At 50.6% G+C, this 18,637-nt stretch overlaps 1 protein-coding gene across 1 annotated transcript; it reads right to left on the bottom strand.

The window, feature by feature from the left end:
* Positions 1–798: 798 nt before the first annotated feature.
* Positions 799–3,239, bottom strand: GSC2 (goosecoid homeobox 2). Its single transcript, XM_035097830.1, has 2 exons — positions 3,012–3,239; positions 799–1,046 (listed from the first exon to the last, which is right to left on the bottom strand). The coding sequence occupies exons 1-2, from the start codon at positions 3,237–3,239 to the stop codon at positions 942–944; spliced, it is 333 nt and encodes a 110-aa protein (XP_034953721.1). The 3' UTR covers positions 799–941.
* Between the last annotated feature and the right edge of the window lie 15,398 nt (positions 3,240–18,637).

The raw sequence follows: 18,637 nt of genomic DNA, 5'->3' as shown, positions 1-18,637 counted from the left end.
GGGTCCAGTGGAGCGTGGAACTCCCCCCCCCCTGATCTCCTCACGTTTGCTTTGTTTTGGGGGGAAGGGACAGGGCTTGAGTCTCCACCGCACTCTGCAGCTGAAAGCCTTTTTGCTTTACTTTCTATGGGAAAGCACACCTTGGTTTTGGAATGCTTTGGTTTTGGAACCGACTTCTGGAATGGATTAAGTCTGAGAACCAAGGTACCACTGTACTTTAAAAGGTGGGGAGGGGTCATGGCTTGGTGGCAAAGCACACAATTTGCACACAGAAGGTCCCCAAGTTTGATATCTGGCATTAGGTGGACTGGGCCAGGCACTTTCTCATAGGCCCCTCTTCTGACACTGGACCCTAGCAGTACCAGATTTTTGCAACGAGCTGCCCTTTTGGTTTGTCCCCGATGTAGCTTCACTCCTGGGGCATTGTGGGAAAATAAAATGGCGGGTCGGTACGGCTGCCCAGTTCTGTTTGGTCACTTGCAACCCTACCTGGAGATGCATGGGATCGAACCTTTTGGCTTAAAACAAAGGGCTGAATTAAATAGAAACAAGAGAGGTTGCTTTATATGGAGTCAGATATTGGCCCATTCAGCTCAGCATTGACTACACTGGCTGGCAGCTGCTGCTCTCCAGGATTTCAGACAGGGTGTCTTCCGACTTCTGCATCCAAAGCAGGTGCTCTAATCCGCACCCTTACTTTATGCTTTCAAAGATCAAACATGTCTTAGGGATCATTTACTTTATTAATTTTTTTGTTACAGTGGGTTGAGCACATTATATTCCGTGCCCCCTTGAAAATATACCATCTCTTCTTAATAAATTGTGAGGATTCCTCCCCGTTTCGCATCGCCGTTCCGTTTCTCCTCACTTCCTCCTGCCGAGATGCACAGAAGCCAATGGGACCTTCAGCACTTGTCAAATGCAGCCATCACTCCCAGACATCAGCAGTTTCCCTCAGAAGACTTCTTGGCACTTTGAAGGACGAGCGCCGAAGCCGAAGCTCTCTTTTGATGCCGCCACTTGGCTCGCCGATTCTTAAACCAAACCTGTGCGTTTCAAAAAAAGTGCCCCCACAACAAAGAGAGGGGAAAATTGGTCCACAATCCGACACATGATTTTCCTCTTGAAAAGATGCTGTGGGATTTATCCAGTGTTAGAGTAAACGGGCACAACTAACCTAGGTTCATTAATTTCAATGGGCCATAGCAAATGTTGGCACTGCTCAGACTCCCTGAAATTGATGAACCTAGGTTGTATAATAATAATAATAATAATATTAATAATAATAATAATAAATAATAATACAAATTATTTCTACCCCGCCCAGCTGGCTGGGTTTCCCCAGCCACTCTGGGCAGCTTCCAACAAAAGATTAAAAATACATTAGTTGTGCCCATTAATTTCAAAGGGCCGTACGCAATGTTAGCCCTGCTCAGAGTAAACCCACTGAAATTAAAAGTCACGACTAGCTTAGGTTCATTTATTTCAATGGGCTGTCTCTAAGGCTAGCCTTACCCAGAGTAGACGCATTGAAATTAATGGATGTGAGGCCTACTCTGGGCAGGCCTTGCATCGGATGCAACCCAATATTACTCAGAGTAGCTGGATACAACCCTATTTGACCCCAAAATGCAAGTTGAAAATGCCCTCGGATCAGATGTCAAGGAAATAAACAACCATCTGACTTTTAGAGGACATCTGAAGGCAGCCCTCTTTAGGGAAGTTTTTAATGTCTGATGTTTTAGCATGTTTTTAATATTCTGTTGGTGGTGGTTGGGGAAACCCAGCCAGGTGGGCAGGGTATAAATAATAAATTATTATTATTATTATTATTATTATTATTATTATTATGACATGAGAATATACCAAATAATATGAAATACGTACAATACGAAGCCAGTAATGGCTATCAGTAATGAAGGCTACCGTGTTTTTCCGAAAATAAGACACCGTCTTATATTTATTTTTCCTTAAAAAAACACACTATGGCTTATTTTCAGGGGATGTCCTATTTTCCCCCCTCCTCCTCCTGCTGCGGCCGGCATTGCTGCTGCGCTTATCACTATGTCTTATTTTCGGGGTATGGCTTATATTCCTTGAATGCTTAAAAATCCTGCTACGTCTTATTTTATGGCTACGTCTTATTTTTGGAGAATCACTGGCTCCCAATTGGTGGTCTGCAAACCCCAGGGGGTCTGCGTAATCCACCCAGGGGGATCTACGGCACCATTCACATAACAAAAACTCCCAAGGAGGTACCGGTACCAAATTTTTCAAAAGTTTGGCTTGGCTTTTGAAAAACAGGGGGTCAGCATTACTTAGCCTATTGGGGACTTCTGATGGATCCAGCAGAATGAGAGGCACAATGAACTTCCAGTCACTGGGACCAATAGTTGGGCAGATTTATTGCTTCCATGTCCAGCATTTGGGCTTCGCAAAGCCATCTGGTTGTCCACCGTGGGAACAGAATGCTAAACTGAACAGACTTTTGCTTTCTGATGCAGCGAGGTTCTTGCGTTCTTAAAAAATTATCCCCAATTTAACACTTACTTTCAGGTTTGCGGCGTTCGGGATCAAATTTGTTCAGGAGCCAAGACGTTCGAGTACCAAGGTACCACTGTATTATTATTACGGAATAGGGCATCCCTGTTTTAATCAGAGAAATATTGGAGGGGACATAAAAGTACGGGGCAAATGTGGCCACTGATGGATGAGCAGGCTGAGTTTAGCGGGGCTGTTTTCACGAATGGACCAGTTTCCACTACAGTGGTACCTTGGTTTAAGAACAGCTTAGTTTATGAACAACTTGGATTAAGAACGCTGCAAACCCGGAAGTAGGTGTTTCAGTTTGTGAACTTTGCCTTGGAAGCAGAACATGTTGGGTGTGTTCCATTTGTAAATTGAGTCCCCCGCTGCTATGGGAAAGCACGCCTTGGTTTAAGAACGCTTTGGTTTAAGAATGGACTTCCGGAACGGATTAAGTTCGTAAACCAAGGTACCACTGTACTTACCTCCACTCTCTCTTCCTTCAGGTGAATCCGGTTAGCCAGGTGCTCTCTGGTAATGACATCTGGGTACTGGTTCTGGTGGAAGAGGGCTTCCAGGGCCTGCAGTTGGTCATCCGTGAAAATGGTGCGGTGGCGGCGAGTCCGGCGCTGAATCTGGTGGAAAGCTTGCAGCTCACTCTGGCTCCCGCGAGGATTCTTGCACGGCCTGCCAACGGGATGGAAAACCCGCATGGGCCAGGGAAACCTTGCGTCTGCTAAAGGGAAAGTTTGGGATTCAGAGGGTTTGCCTTTTTTTCAGAGGCGTAGCAAGGCCAGGTGGTACCCGGTGCGGAATTTTTTTTTTGTCAAACCCCCCCCATTGGAATTATTAAAAGAAGGAAAAATAAGATACTTGCAAGTGTTGTTTTTCTTGTTTATTTACTTAACATTGTGAGCATAAGCACTTAACCCTCCCCCCCAAACTTTGTTCTCACAGCCCACGTCTCCTCCTGGGTTTGGGTCCTGAGTTAAAGGAGCTTTTGCTTCTCCCCTTCCCCCTCTGCTTGTTTGCTCGCCTGCCTCCTTCCCTTCCTCTCCCTGCCTGCCTGCCAGCCTCCTCTAGCAGCCCGGGAATGCGGGGCAATGGCCCGCCGCCCGCCCGCAACTCCCAAGCCTCCCCTGAGCTGTCAAAATGAACGGGGCAGGGGGAAAGGGCAGCTTCCCCCTTCCTCCGGTGGCTTGGGGTAGGCACGCCAAATATCACCCCCCTCAGCAATGACAGCCGGGGCAGTCCACCTCCACCGCACCCCCCTTCCTACGCCTCTGCCGTTCATGCAAAAAGCAAAACATGATTTTTTTTAATGACCTGGTCCATCGTGTTATGCCAAACAGGGCAGAGGTCCTGTGCTTACCTGGCCTTGATTCCCTTTGGAAAGAGCTGCCTGGGGTGGTTTATTGGCATTTTGTAACTGTTGCAAATAGGCAAGTCAAGCAAAGGTGGAGATGCACGGCTTAAACACTCCCCCAAAGAGAGGTGGAGCCCACCACCCACATTTCAGATCTCTAGGGTGGCGCTTGGGAACCTTTGACTTTCCAAATGTTTTTGGCCCGCATCTCCCATCATCTCTGGCTCCTGGTCATGCTGGCTGGGGCAGATGTGAACTGATATTCACCTGATATTCATCAATATCTGGAGGACAACCAGTACCCCATCCCTGCTGGAGTTAGCCAGCACCCTAAAACGTTTACAGAACCCAAATTCTGTTTGATGTATCTCCCCATGCGGCTTAACTGCAGTTTCTCAGCAATACTTCCATCTTCAAGGTTTATATTCACCTGTACCGTGACGTATGTAAAGATCCCAGTTCCTTTCCCACTTCTATATACAGATTTTGACAACCTTATTATTTCATCTAAGTGGTTTACAATCCATATTCCTAAATATTTTCCATTTTGCTCATTTATGCATGTGGTTTCCCTTGCTTCCATGAGATTTTTTTTTAAAAAAAAATCATTTGTGATATTTACCCTGAGCCATTCTGATTTATCATCAATTATTTTATAGCCTGATATCTTGCTACACACCTTTGTAACTTCTCTATAAGATTTTTCAGTGGAAGATATTGTCAGTACTACAATATCTGCGTACAGCAATATTTTTGTATCTATGGGACCATATTGCACCCCTTTTATATCTATATTCTACTTGGTAGAATTCCTCCTCTTCTTCCCGCCGCCGCCAAGCCAAAGCCGGCTTCCCTCGGCGCCCGCTGCCGCTTCGGCCGAGGAAGCGCCGTCCCATGCCGGAGGTGCGCGGCAAGGCTGCCGGGGGGAGCGCTTCTTTCCCCCGCCGCCTCGCCACGCACCTCCAGCATGAGACTGGGCTTCGGAGCGGCGGTTGGCGGAGCGGCGGTTGTCCGTTGTCCGTCCGTCCAATCCCTGTATCCCTGGGGCACATGCGCAGTGACCCAGGGACACACGGGACAACTGGACGCAGGGACAACATGGACATTATTATATAGGATTCTACTTGGTAGCTATTGCCTCAAAACTTAACTGCAGTTTCTCTTCATTAACAGATACTGGGTGCCTCCAGGCTGTTCCTGTTTTCAGGTGGGAGATATGTAGGTTGCTTATTTATAGTCAATTGTGAGGTCTTGCACAACAAACCTACTTTCCCCAAGAGATCAGAATATTTGTGACACGGAAAGTGAGGGAGAAATGCACTGGAAAGTGTGGGATAACAACACAACATCTAACCTCTCTGTAAACAAATCAGAATGAATGCTTACTAAACAGGCAACATCATCTAGTCTCCCTGCTAACAAATTGGGACGAATGCACAGCAAACAGGTCAAAGGCACCTTGTACCAGGAGAGCATTTTCCACCCAACTTTCCCCTCTCCCAGTAAAATCTACACATTTTGGACTGACTTTTGCCCATTCAAAACAAAACAAAACAGCTTCTCCCTGGTGGGTTATAAAGTATTGTCAGTTTCACAACCACCCTTCCTCTGCCCTCCAGTGAGACTGACAAATCAGTTATTTGTGAGAGGTTTCCAGCCTTGTCCGTTTTCCTGGAGAGAAGAGGGAAAGGCTAGAATGATTTTACCGGATTGCAATATCCCCTGTATGTCAGCCTGCAGCGGATCCATGATAACATTTAAAGTAGGGGAAAAGAAAAGTTGTGAATTGCAGGAAAGAGCATTAACTGAATTAGAGGAGGGGTCTTGAGTGACAAAGAGCTCTGAAATGCACAGGCCATTTACACCCCATGTGTGTGATGGATAAGCCATCTTACCTTTGTCTCTCCCTTTACCCATGACTCAAAGGTCCCATCTGCACTGTACATTGAAGCACCCTTGCGTGATGTCTTCCCCCAAAGGATCCTGGGAGCTGTCGTTTGTGAAGGGTGCTGGGAGTCATCAACAGGCCCCCTATTCCCCCTTAGGTAAAGGGGCCCCTGACCATCAGGTCCAGTCATGTCCGACTCAGGGGTTGCGGCGCTCATCTTGCTCTATAGGCTGTGGGAGCCGGCGTTTGTCCGCAGACAGCTTCCGGGTCATGTGGCCAGCATGACAAAGCTGCTTCTGGCGAACCAGAGCAGCTCACGGAAACGCCGTTTACCTTCCCCCCAGAGCGGTCCCTATTTATCTACTTGCACTTTGATGTGCTTTCGAACTGCTAGGTGGGCAGGAGCTGGGACCGAGCAACAGGAGCTCACCCCGTTGCAGGGATTCGAACCGCCGACCTTCTGATCAGCAAGCCCTAGACTCTGTGGTTTAACCCACAGCGCCACCTGGGTCCCTATTCCCCCTTATAGAGCTACAATTCCCAACGTGGTTTAATGGTCAATCCCCTTTCCCAGGGACTCTGGGAGCTGTTATATAAATAAACACACTTCTCTCCATTTTACAAGGCAGTTCCCCTGCCAAGTGCAAATTTCGAAGGGCCGCTGCGTCCCTGTTTGGGTATCGTTTCGGAAGCTGCACATTGGGGAGGCGCGAGTTCAAACGCAAACTGAATGGAATTTCTCCCACATCCTTAGCTGACCCTATGACCCCTCTCCCAACCTTCTCTCCCCCTCCCCTTTACACTATACAGAGTAGGGCAAATGTATCCCGTGCAGCTGCGAAGCTCAACGAAGACCAAAGTTCGGCTGACAGCTCCCAGCAGCAGCCAGCTTCAGGCTTTGATAACAAGCAAACAGGGATACTCACTGAGCCAGTTTGCAGCCTCCTGCCAGGAGTAGGGACCGCTGTGAACACAGCAGCAGCAGCCGCAAGGCACAGCATCCACCTCTGCCTCTTCCACCTCGTCCTCCTCCTGCTGCAGGGGGCCAGCAGCCATGCCCCCCAGAGAGCACAGCCCCTTGGGCTCACAGTCCAAGATCCCTCGGAAGCAGAACGGGAGGAGGACAGGGGGTCTTCGCTCGGCCGAGCCGGAAAGGATGTTCTCAATGGTGAAGGAGCAGGGTTTCTTGAGGGTCCTCTTCCCCAGGTCTACTATGCCTGAAGGAGCTTCGGCAGACATCCTGCTCAAGGGACCTCAGCCACGCCGTCCTGCAAGAGAGAGACCTGACTTTTCGGGAATGGAACTGGGGAACTAGTTTTCAAAACGACGACAAAGGGAAAACATGGAGCAGAACTAATGTTTTGGCTTCTTGGACGTGGGTGTGTGCCTGTGTCTCTGGGGGGAGCTCAGCTTCTTATCCAACCTCCTGGGCCATTTTTTATTATATATGCTCGCAGACTAACAAGATCACATGCATATATATCCCAGAACCAGCCCCCTGTCTGCCCACCTAAGCGAGCTGCTTGATAACCAATGGCACCCTAAATATATACGTATATATCTATATAATCCTTCTTGGAAAGGAAACCATAAACCCCCTGCTGGAATAAAATAAATTCTAACTAATCTTGACAGCTTTGTGAAGGGTTAGTGTGGATCTAAGATTTAGCTAATCCTACAGAAATGACTCTGGAAGGAAATCTGATTTCTCTATCTCAAGTGTAGATTTGAGGTGGTTATGAGGTCCATTGTGTCGGAATCCTCCCGTTCAAGTCAGGGAGAGAGAAAAGCTGTTTCTCAGGCCCAGAAATGGCCCAGAAGGATTAAGTCCTTTTTTTAAAAAAAGAGAGAGAGAAGCAAATTATCCTTTTCTTTGGCCAAATGAAAGCTTTCCCATCAAAAGGGAACTGTCATATCACACAATATGGAGCGGGATTGGAAGCGAGTGGCAGAACACAGGGAGAGTTTAGCTCGACGATAGATAGAAAATCGGCACCGGCAGCCAAAACACTTTGCAAGCCAAGGTCTTTTCCCGAAAGCCAATTTATTTCCCCATCCCGATAACTAGAAAAGTTGTCGAGTTGTGGGATGTTTTCCCAAAATGATACAGGTTGTCCTTTTAATACATAAATATCCAGGCAGTCCCGGACAGATTTCGACAGTCGTCACATCTAGCCGGGACCACCTGTGGTTTTGGGGGGGCCGTATCAAAGCGTCACAACTTTTCCTGACATCCTTGGGATACCTGGGGCTTTAAAAATACTTTGCATCCTTCATAAGCTGGCGGTTCACTCCATGCGAGAAGTGGGGTTACAGGGAACCAGGCAGAGGGCCTTCTCTGTGGAACGCCCTCCCATCAGATGTCAAGGAAATAAACAACTATCTGACTTTTAGAAGACATCTGAAGGCAGCCCTGTTTAGGGAAGTCTTTCATGTTTGATGTTTTATTGTGCTTTTAATATTCTATCAGGAGCCACCCAGAGTGGCTGGGGAAATCCAGCCAGATGGGTGGGGTATAAATAATACATCATCATCATCATCATCATCATCATCATCATCATCATCTTAACATTGTGTGAAATGTAGAGCTATGCTTATTCCTGTAATCACTTTTAAGCTGTTTTTTAAAAAATTCCATTTGTGGATTTGTCACACTGGGCTCCCACTGGGAGGAAGGGTAGGGTATATATTGGAAAAATTGAAATAATCAACAAATAGTGGCATGTTGGCTGCCATGTGCATACATCTTCATGTCTTTTTAAATGTTTGCTGAGCTCTTTTCATCATGCCTTACCCAGAGATGTCTGTTGCAGGGGGAATAAGCACAAAACTGGGGGAGTGAACAATTCAACAATGGCAATTGTTGGAAACTACGCCCCCAGACAACAAACATTCCCTTTGAACTATTTTTGTGTCCTAAATGAATGAATGGGAGAGCAATCGCTGATAATCATGAGGGTAGTGTAGGGCTCTGAGCTGACAGGCGAAGATCTGCAGGCCACCGAGGCTGTTGGGTATGAGGACCAGGAGAACCTTCAGGACCACTGGGGCTTCTGTGACCAGAGCCCAGACCCTCTTGGTCACCTTCCCTTGAGGAACCAAGCAACTCCCATGAAGTGAGGTAAGGTAGTCACCTCAAGTGGCAAATCCGGTCTCCTCCATACCCACCTCCTCTACATCTGCCCACTGCTGCCACCCCCATTCCTGCATCTGGGTGTGTGTGAAGGAAGTGCCCTTCTGTGACAGGTGAGGTGGAGGAGGCCACGATGGCGCCAGACACAGAGGAGAGAGGTGGCAGCAAGCACCACACAAGGAGGAGAGAGATGGTGGCAGGGAAGAATGGCAAAGCTGCAAAACATCTTGGCCTGGCCCTGGGTTATGGGATGGAGAAGTGCCCGTCTTCAGACCAGAGAGCTGGCCCTTTAAGGCTTTGAAGTCCTAGAAGAGGTAGTTGGAAGACAGAGGCTTAAAAGGTCTCAGTCTGCGCCTCACCTCTGCCAGAGCAACTTGCTTGTTTGGAGCTGTCCGTAGTCCTGAAACGTCTATCCAGTCTTGCCCTCCCATCCTTGCTGCTTTCTCTGTGGGACCAGAACAGGACAGTGGGGATAAGGGGCAACAGATGAGATAGGTTTGCCTAAAGGCTACCAGAAAAGCTTGATATTAAACAATAAACCAGTGTGGAGGGACTACAGCTCTCCAAGTATTGCTGGACTACAACTCCCATAATCCCTGGCCATTGATCATCAAGGTCAGGCTGACAGGAGTTGGAATCCAACTGGTTTGCCATTTCTCTCCTTGACATCTGATGGGAGGGCCTTAAAAGAGGATGGGGAAAATTCATGGAGGCGAAGGCTATGGATGGTTATTAGCCACCATGGCTATGCTCTGCCTCCATGGTCGAACACAGTAGTGCTTCCGGGAGAGGGGGGCAGTTCCTGGGAGCTGCAAAAGGGAAGAGTGCTCTTATGCTCGGGTCCTGCTTGCGGGTTTCCCACAGGCATCCGGCTGGCCACCGTGGAAACAGGATGCTGGACTAGATGGGCCATTGCCCCCTGATCCAGCAGGCTCTTCTGTAGTTCTTTGTTGGGCTTCAGAATATGCCTGCAAGAAACGCCATTCTGGAGAGGCCACGATGAATTGAATGAATGGGGATGGAGCGGTAGAAAGGACACTTTGTTGAAAAGCAGCCTTATCACCCTACAACAGGCATCCTCAAACTTCGGCCCTCCAGATGTTTTGGACTACAATTCCCATCTTCCCTGACCACTGGTCCTGTTAGCTAGGGATCATGGGAGTTGTAGGCCAAAACATCTGGAGGGCCGCAGTTTGGGGATGCCTGCCCTACAAGTATGAAGCAGGAATTTTTTTGGGCCGGGGGGGGGGAGCCGGCCCAGTTGGCAGGGGCTGTAGCAGCCGCCGTCATACAACCTGAAGCAGATTGATTCTCCCCTCTGCACCCCTGCGCATGCGCACATCGCCTGCAACAAAGATTTTCTCCCGCCCGCCCGCCCCCCAACCACTAGTTTGCCCTCCCCACCTCCCTAACCATACAAGGTCCTATACACTTAGCCTATTAGTCCTTCTGCTGATTGCTTTCTTTCATTCTCCCCATACCTTTCACTTTGGGCAAAATAGACTGGTAATGCTTCTTTTATCAAAGAATTATGGGATTTAAGACCCAGATTTCACAAAGAGGACTTTTGATAGCAGCCGGTAATCAAAACCCAATCGCCAGGCGCGTCTCTGCAACCCCTGGTCCCTGGAAAAGGGCAAATAAGTAAGAGGGGGATTTATATTGATGTTGTGTTTACCGAGATAAGATCTCCCGGGTTATTCTATATTAGAAAGAGAGAGAAAGAGAGGGGGAAATAAAACAAGAGGCGGGGGGGGGGGGAGAGAAGGAGAAATGCAGACAAGCCGGAGACAATGTAGAGATATGGATAAAGAGAATAGAAAAGAGGGGCCTTTATTGTTTTCGTATTGGGGAAAAGAGATTCTAAAACCATTATAAGGATTAGCAAACATAAAAAAAAAGTTAATCTGCTTTAGCTGTTCGTTTGTCAAAAGTGAATTCACAGGGTTGGAAAATCCTTCCTGTGATGAAGCTTGAGTTGCCTCTCTTCCCCCACCCCCCAAAAAACTCCATTCTTCAGCAACAGGGTCCTATGAGCCTGAGGAAAAGAAAAAGACCAGTGTATGTGTGTTTTCTCCAGAGGAGTCAATTCAGAATAAAGCAGAGCCTTGACCCTTAAATAATAATTGGAAGAGGATTCACCTAACCCAGGGTTGGGGAACATTTTCCAGCCTGAGGGCTACACTCCCTTTTAGATAATTTTCCAGGGTCCACACAGAGTGGCTGCGGAAAGCCACTTAGATGGACAGAGTATTATTATTATTATTGAATATGATGTCTGTGAGGGACAGGGGATATCGCGAAGTCCCTCCCCTCCTGAGTTCAAGCCCGTCCCCGAGCAAAGGGGAAAGCAGGGAGAGTTCCGATTCCAGTGGGGAAGCAGGAAGTCGTGTCCGAGGCTCAGGCAAGGTAGAGGAGCCAGGGTCCCAGGTGGGACAGGAAGGGGCAAGCAAGGGGGGAAGACCCATCCCTCCAACTCCAGAATTACGCAGGAAGAGGAGGGGCAAGAGGATGGGTCTGCCAAAGCTTTTGTGTTGGAGAAAGACGCGCCAAAAGCCATTAGGAGGTTCTGAAACCGACTGACAACATCGCTCCGTGTAAATAGCAATGACTTGAGCACTGTAAATACGCAGCACCAATAAAAGAATAAAATGCAGAGCTGCGTAGCGTCGTTACTCTGAAGTAGTCCACTCCGGCCACTGTGACAGCAACCTCCTAATCATTTTTGGGCTACTTCGGAGTTGCCGGGATGAGCGTGTCCGAGGCGGAGAAGTGGCGGCAGATCGCTGAGCAAGCCCAGCTAGAACTGCAACAGCTGTCGCTGCAGGCGCAGGGAGAATTGAGGGCAGCTAAAGAGGAGACTAAGAAGGTCCAGGACGACCGGCTACAACTTGCGGAACAGGTGAGAGAGCTCCAGGAAAAAGAGCAGCATTTAAGGGCGGTGGCGGTAGACCTCCAAAACAAGCTGGATGCAGAGAAAAACAAGGCGGGAGGGGCTCCCCAAGTCCAAGTGCTGCCAGGAAGGAGAGCAGGGACCCTTGTAAGCAAGTTCAATGGAGACCCGAAGGAGTTTCAGGGCTTTGAGACTGAGATCGTGTATGCTCTTGAGCTGCACCAGAATGAGTTCCCCGATGATGAGCACAGAGTAGCGTTTATTGTGGAACATCTCACCGGAGCAGCCAGGGAGTGGCTAAGACCATTAATCGCAACCAAGAATCCTTGCATGAAAAATGTCCAACAATTTCTAGAAGGTTTGAGGACGATGTATTCGTCCGATAGTCATTTGGACCAGACTAAGGAGGAACTGCATAATTTACGCCAAGGAAATATGACAGTTCGCGCATATTGGGCGAAATTCACCATGCTGGTGCACAGACTGGGGTGGGTTTTGGATTCGCCTCCCATGCAAGCTGCGTTTTACTTGGGTTTGAGCGAGGAGGTGAAGGATGAACTCTCGAGAGGTCCAAAGCCCAGTACTATGGATCAGCTGAGCAAAGCAGCTCTGGCGGTGGGGGTGAGGCAGGAATCCCGGTGGAACGACAAGCAAGCGACGCGCGCAAAGCGGGCTTGGTTCCCACGGTCGCAGGAGAAGCCACTCCCTCAACAACCCTTTCAGGCCACGCCTGGAGCCAGCCAGGACCAGGAGCCCATGCAGATTGATAGCGCGCGCGCGCGGGCTTTTCAAACCCCAGCGGCGCCAAGACGCAAGGAGGGAAGGGGCGGGAATTGCTTTCTCTGCAACTCACCCCAGCATCTCGTCAGAGACTGCCCACATCGCAGGGAGTGGCAAGGAAAGGCGGGAACGGTGGTGCCCTCCCCCACTGACGCAGCACCACAGCAGGGAAACGGGAAAGCCTGGCTGCAGGAGACAAGGGGCAGCAGCCAGGCACAGTCAGCAGACAACAGCCCCAGCCCGCCCACCCGCACAGAGAGGTGCAGAGCCAGCCCACCCCTCCCAGAGCAGGAGTGGTTCTAGAAGTGACGCTAACGCTCCCAAATGGCTATCCCCTGACGGTCCTCGCCTTAATTGACAGTGGGGCGTCCGCCAACTTCTTCTCGAGAAGCTTTGCAGAAGAGCACCAAATCCAGCTTTTGCAGTTGGATTTTCCTCTGCACGTAGCAACCATTGACGGCAGGGAGCTGCTGGGAGGGGCCATCACACATCAAACCCCCCCCATGAGAATGACGGTGGGAAGGCACTCAGAGACACTGGCGTTCAACGTCACCACCATCTCAGACCCCCCCATCGTCTTGGGCATGAGCTGGCTGGCGCGCCACGACCCCTCCATAAGTTGGCATCAGAGATGCATCACTTTTGGATCGGACTTTTGCCTGGAACATTGCATGCAGCACCAACCAGGGGAGGGGCCTCCGATAGCCACGGTGGCCACCATGCACGTCAAAGGGGGTGAGGCGATACCCAAGCCGTACTGGGACCTGCAGGAGGTCTTCAGCGAAGCGGAGTCCGACCACCTACCCCCACACAGGTCTTTTGACTGCCAGATCAACCTGGTGCCAGGGGCAACTATACCCCCAGCCAAGCTGTACGCCATGTCAGACCAGGAGCTGGAGGATCTGCGCGCTTTCATCGACAAGAACCTCAAGCGGGGGTTCATAAGGGAAAGCAAGGCAGCAGGGGGCAGCCCGGTCTTCTGGGTGGACAAGAAAGACACGCAACAGCGCCGTCTTGTGGTGGACTTTAGACGGCTGAATTCGGTGACAGAGCCCGTGGCTTTCCCCATGCCCAGAGTGGATGATCTCCTGACAGCGGCACGCAGGGGCAAGATTTTCACCAAGCTGGACCTAAGGGGGGCGTACAACTTGATCAGGATCCGGGAAGGAGATGAATGGAAAACCACGATGTTCACGCCTCTGGGCTCTTTTGAATATCTGGTGATGCCCTTCGGTTTGCAAGGGGGCTCAGCATGCTTCCAGGCCTTCATGCACCACGTCCTGGGGTCCCTCCTCTTCAGGAAATGCTTGGTCTTCCTAGATGACATCCTTATCTACTCGAATGACCCAGTGCAGCATGTGAAAGATGTCAGAGAGGTGTTACAACGCCTGAAGGAGAACCACCTGTATGTGAAGCTGGAGAAGTGCAAGTTTCACACCAAGGAGGTGGACTTCCTGGGCTACAAGCTGTCAGACAAGGGGCTGGCGATGGACAAGGACAAGGTGCAGGCCATCCTGGACTGGCACAGCCCCAGGACGCGCAAAGATGCCCAACGCCTACTAGGCTTCGCTAACTTCTACAGGAAGTTCATCAAGAACTTCTCTCGCGTTACGGCTCCCATCACGGACTGCCTGAGAGGCAAGCAGAAGTTCAAGTGGACACCAGAGGCGCAAGCAGCGTTCGAAAGCCTCAAGAGAGTGTTCGCCTCAGACCAAAACCTGTTCCATGTGGTGCAGGACGCGCCCCTACGCATTGAGACAGATGCTTCTGAAAAAGCTGTGGGCGCAATTTTGTTGCAACTGGACGCCAACAGGGAGTGGAGACCCTGTGCCTTCTTCTCCAGGAAGCTGACACAGCCTGAACGCAACTACACAGTGTTTGATAGGGAACTTCTTGCGATCTACGCTGCGTTCCAGCACTGGCGACACTTCCTGGTGGGCGCGAAGCACCCCATCCAGGTGTGCACAGACCACAAGAACCTGGAGTTCTGGAGAACTGCCAGGGTGCTCAACCAGCGGCAGATACGGTGGGCAGAGTTCTTCTCGAACTTCAACTTCTCCATCCACTACATCCCGGGGGAGCAGAATGTCAGGGCGGATGCCCTCTCCCGCAAGCCAGAGTACATGGAGGAGGAGGCGCCACCAGCCCCAAGGCACATTTTCCCCCCGTCGGCATGGTCCTGCGGAGCAGCTGTGGTGAGCGAGGCAGAACTCACAGCACTGACGGCAGCGGATGAATTTGCCAACCGCATCTTCAGAGAACTGAGAGGGGGGAGGGAGCAGGCAAAAGACTTTGCAGAACGCAGAGGGCTGCTTTTCTACAAGGGTGCGCTGTACCTACCCACCACCCAGCTTCGACGTACGGTCCTCAAGCAGATGCACGACAACCCTACAGCGGGGCATTTTGGAAGGGACAAAACCGCTCACCTAGTCATGAGACACTTCTGGTGGCCAGGGGTGCGGGAAGATGTTCGAGACTATGTAAGGGGCTGTACCACCTGCCAGCGGGCGAAGGTGGTCAGAGCAGCGCCACCAGGGTTGCTGGAGCCCTTAGCCACACCACACAGGCCGTGGGAAGTGGTGTCCATGGACTTCATCACAGATCTGCCTTCGTCCAGGGGTAAGACTGCAGTGTTGGTGGTGGTGGACCTTATGTCCAAAATGTGTCACTTTATACCGTGTGCCAGGGCAGTCTCGGCAGAAGAGACAGCCAAACTGTTTGTTGATCACATTTTCAGACTGCATGGATTACCTTTGAGGGTTATTTCGGATCGTGGCCGCCAATTTGTTTCCAGGTTCTGGCGGCGGCTCATGAACCTCCTGCAGGTGGAGGTCAGCTTGTCGACGGCTAGACACCCGCAGACCAACGGACAAGCGGAGAGGGTCAACGCCATTCTGCAGCAGTACCTGAGATGCTACGTCAGCCAGCGGCAAACGGACTGGGTGGATCGCTTGCCACTAGCAGAATTTGCCTACAACAATGCAGTGCACGTCTCCACAGGGGTGTCGCCCTTTAAGGCCAATTACGGGCGCGACCTCAGATCTTTCCCAGAGAGGGAGAGGGAGGAGGAGGAGGAGGAGGGCCCACAGGCTGAGGATTGGGCAGAGGAACTGGAGACGGTGCACCAGCAGCTCAGAGAACACTTGGAGAGGGCCAAGGAAGCGTACAAAAAGGGGGCAGATCGCCACAGGCGACAAGGGGAGGTCATCAGGGTGGGGGACAAGGTGTGGTTGTCCTCGGAGGGCCTTCCCACCAGAGGGAGGTGCAAAAAGCTGGCACCCAAAAGGCTGGGCCCCTTCACGGTCACGCAACAGGTAAACCCGGTGGCATACAGGCTGGCACTGCCAGAGGACATGAGGGTGCATCCAGTGTTTCATAGATCGCTGCTGTCGCCGTACAGGGAAAGCAGCAGGCTCCGAGACAGCGAACAAACCCCCGAGGGAGGGGGGGAGAGGGAAGGCAGGGAGCAACTCAATGAGGCCACGGCCATCCTGGATTCAAGGTGGGGGGTGGGGGGACTGGAGTACCTCATGGCATGGGAGGATGCTCCACCGTCCCAGAATGAATGGGTCCCAGCCACTCAGATACAGGAGGAATTCTTGGTGGAAGAATTTCACGCCCTCTTTCCCCACAGACCCAAGCCCTGGCACATGGAAAGGGAGGGGGAGGAGGAGGAGGCACGGGAGAGCAGCTCACCATGGCGCTGGGAAGCGGAGTTTGAGGAACCAGAGGATGAGGTATGGGTGTCACCGAGATCCACCCAGTCAGAGGAAGGAGCAGATTGGCAGAACGTTTTTACCCCCACCAGCTCTGACGCCACGGACTTTTTGGGATTCCCGTCAGCCCAGGCGGAAGGGGGGGGCTCGCAGGACTGGGGGGAGGTATTCACACCAACGGGCTCGGAGAGCACTGAGTTCTTAGGCTTCCAGTCGTCACCGACACATGGGGGGGGCCTGGGGAGGGGTGAAGGAGAGCTTGGGAGGGGGGTGGATGTGAGGGACAGGGGATATCGCGAAGTCCCTCCCCTCCTGAGTTCAAGCCCGTCCCCGAGCAAAGGGGAAAGCAGGGAGAGTTCCGATTCCAGTGGGGAAGCAGGAAGTCGTGTCCGAGGCTCAGGCAAGGTAGAGGAGCCAGGGTCCCAGGTGGGACAGGAAGGGGCAAGCAAGGGGGGAAGACCCATCCCTCCAACTCCAGAATTACGCAGGAAGAGGAGGGGCAAGAGGATGGGTCTGCCAAAGCTTTTGTGTTGGAGAAAGACGCGCCAAAAGCCATTAGGAGGTTCTGAAACCGACTGACAACATCGCTCCGTGTAAATAGCAATGACTTGAGCACTGTAAATACGCAGCACCAATAAAAGAATAAAATGCAGAGCTGCGTAGCGTCGTTACTCTGAAGTAGTCCACTCCGGCCACTGTGACAATGTCCCTATTTCCCTCAGAGAAATGTTGGAGGGTACGGCATCCATGCACAGGAGAGTTTCATGAAGGAATCCTGACCTTTAGAAGACACCTGAAGGCAACCCTGTTTAAGGAAGTTTTTAATGTTTGATGCTTTATCATGTTTTTAATATTCTGTTGGGAGCCACCCAGAATGGCTGGGGAAACCCAGCCAGATGGGCGGGGTATAAATAATAAAGCATTATTATTCTCCTCTTTGCAGAAGTATGACTACTGGGCCAGGCAAAAGGCGTTCCTGTTCGTGTATAAAGCCCTTACATGTTCACCTTAAATGTTCACTTGCCTGCTTCGATCTGCTGAACTGGCACTATTGCAGGTGCTACATGATCCTCACCCCACGCTTGAAAGAAAGAAATATTTCAGCATTTGGCGTTGGGCAGGCACCTTTGCCATAACTCTTTTCCAGCACCTGCTTTAAAAAATGGTCATGACTTCAGAGCGATGTAACCATCAACCCCCTTTTCCCAGGGAACTCTGGGAATTGTAGCTCTGTGAGAGGAAGAGGGGCCTCTTAACAACTCTCAGTAACGTGAAGAAACTACGGTCCCCAGTATTCTTTGGGGGAAGTCATGGCTGTTTAAAGTGGTAAAAAGGTAAAGGGAGCCCTGACCGTTAGGTCCAGTCGCAAACGACTCTGGGGTTGTGGCGCTCATCTCGCTTTACTGGCCGAGGGAGCCGGTGTACAGCTTCCGGGTCATGTGGCCAGCATAACTAAGCCGCTTCTGGTGAATCACAGCAGCGCACGTAAACACCGTTTACCTTCCCGCCGGAGTGGTACCTATTTATCTACTTGCACTTTGATGTGCTTTCGAACTGCTAGGTGCGCAGGAGCAGGGACCGAGCAACAGGAGCCTAGGGCTTGCCGATCAGAAGGTCGGCAGTTCGAATCCCCACGACAGGGTAAGCTCCTGTTGCTCGGTCCCTGCTCCTGCCCACCTAGCAGTTCGAAAGCACATCAAAGTGCAAGTAGATAAATAGGTACCAGTCCGGCGGGAAGGTAAACGGTGTTTACGTGCGCTGCTGTGATTCACCAGAAGCGGCTTAGTTATGCTGGCCACATGACCCGGAACAACAATAACCAAATGATGGGGAAAACTTAAGAGGACAATCTAATGAATGAATAGTATCAGCAAATATGGTCCATTACTTTAACAGAAAAATTATCTCTGCAAATGAAAGAAGGGAAACAACAACTAAAAGGCTGTTCCCTGACAGCATGATTCAGTTTTATCATTTATGTTGCACAGAAGGAGCATGATCTTCCATCTATCCATGGACTTCTGTGGCAGGATATTATAGGATAACTCCTATTAATAAGAAAGCTTGTGAGGTGCAGTGATTGCACTGTCAGACAAGGACCTGGGAAACCAGGGTTCAAATCCCCACTTGGCCATGAAGCTCACTGACTGGCCTTAGGCAAGTCACTGCCTCTCAGACTAATCTACCTCACAGGGTTGTTGTGAGGATTAAACGAGGAGAGGGAGAACCATGGTGCGCTACCTCAATCTCCTTGGAGAAAGCATAACAAATAAAATAATAAGACTTGACTAATTTAGCCAAATATAATATTTTCATGCAACATGCTTTGGGCAAC

This window comes from Zootoca vivipara, chromosome 17, assembly GCF_963506605.1.
Source record: "Zootoca vivipara chromosome 17, rZooViv1.1, whole genome shotgun sequence".
Classification (NCBI taxonomy): Eukaryota; Metazoa; Chordata; class Lepidosauria; order Squamata; family Lacertidae; genus Zootoca; species Zootoca vivipara.
This window is presented reverse-complemented; position numbering and strand designations above follow the sequence as displayed.

What these genes read in the sequence shown, in the direction of transcription:
- GSC2 (XM_035097830.1), bottom strand. Translation starts at nt 3,239, where the DNA reads ATGCGGGTTTTCCATCCCGTTGGCAGGCCGTGCAAGAATCCTCGCGGG. An exon ending in TGAAGGAAGAGAGAGTGGAG is followed by an intron (nt 1,047 to 3,011) that starts GTAAGTACAGTG and finishes TGAAACGCACAG; the next exon opens with GTTTGGTTTAAGAATCGGCG.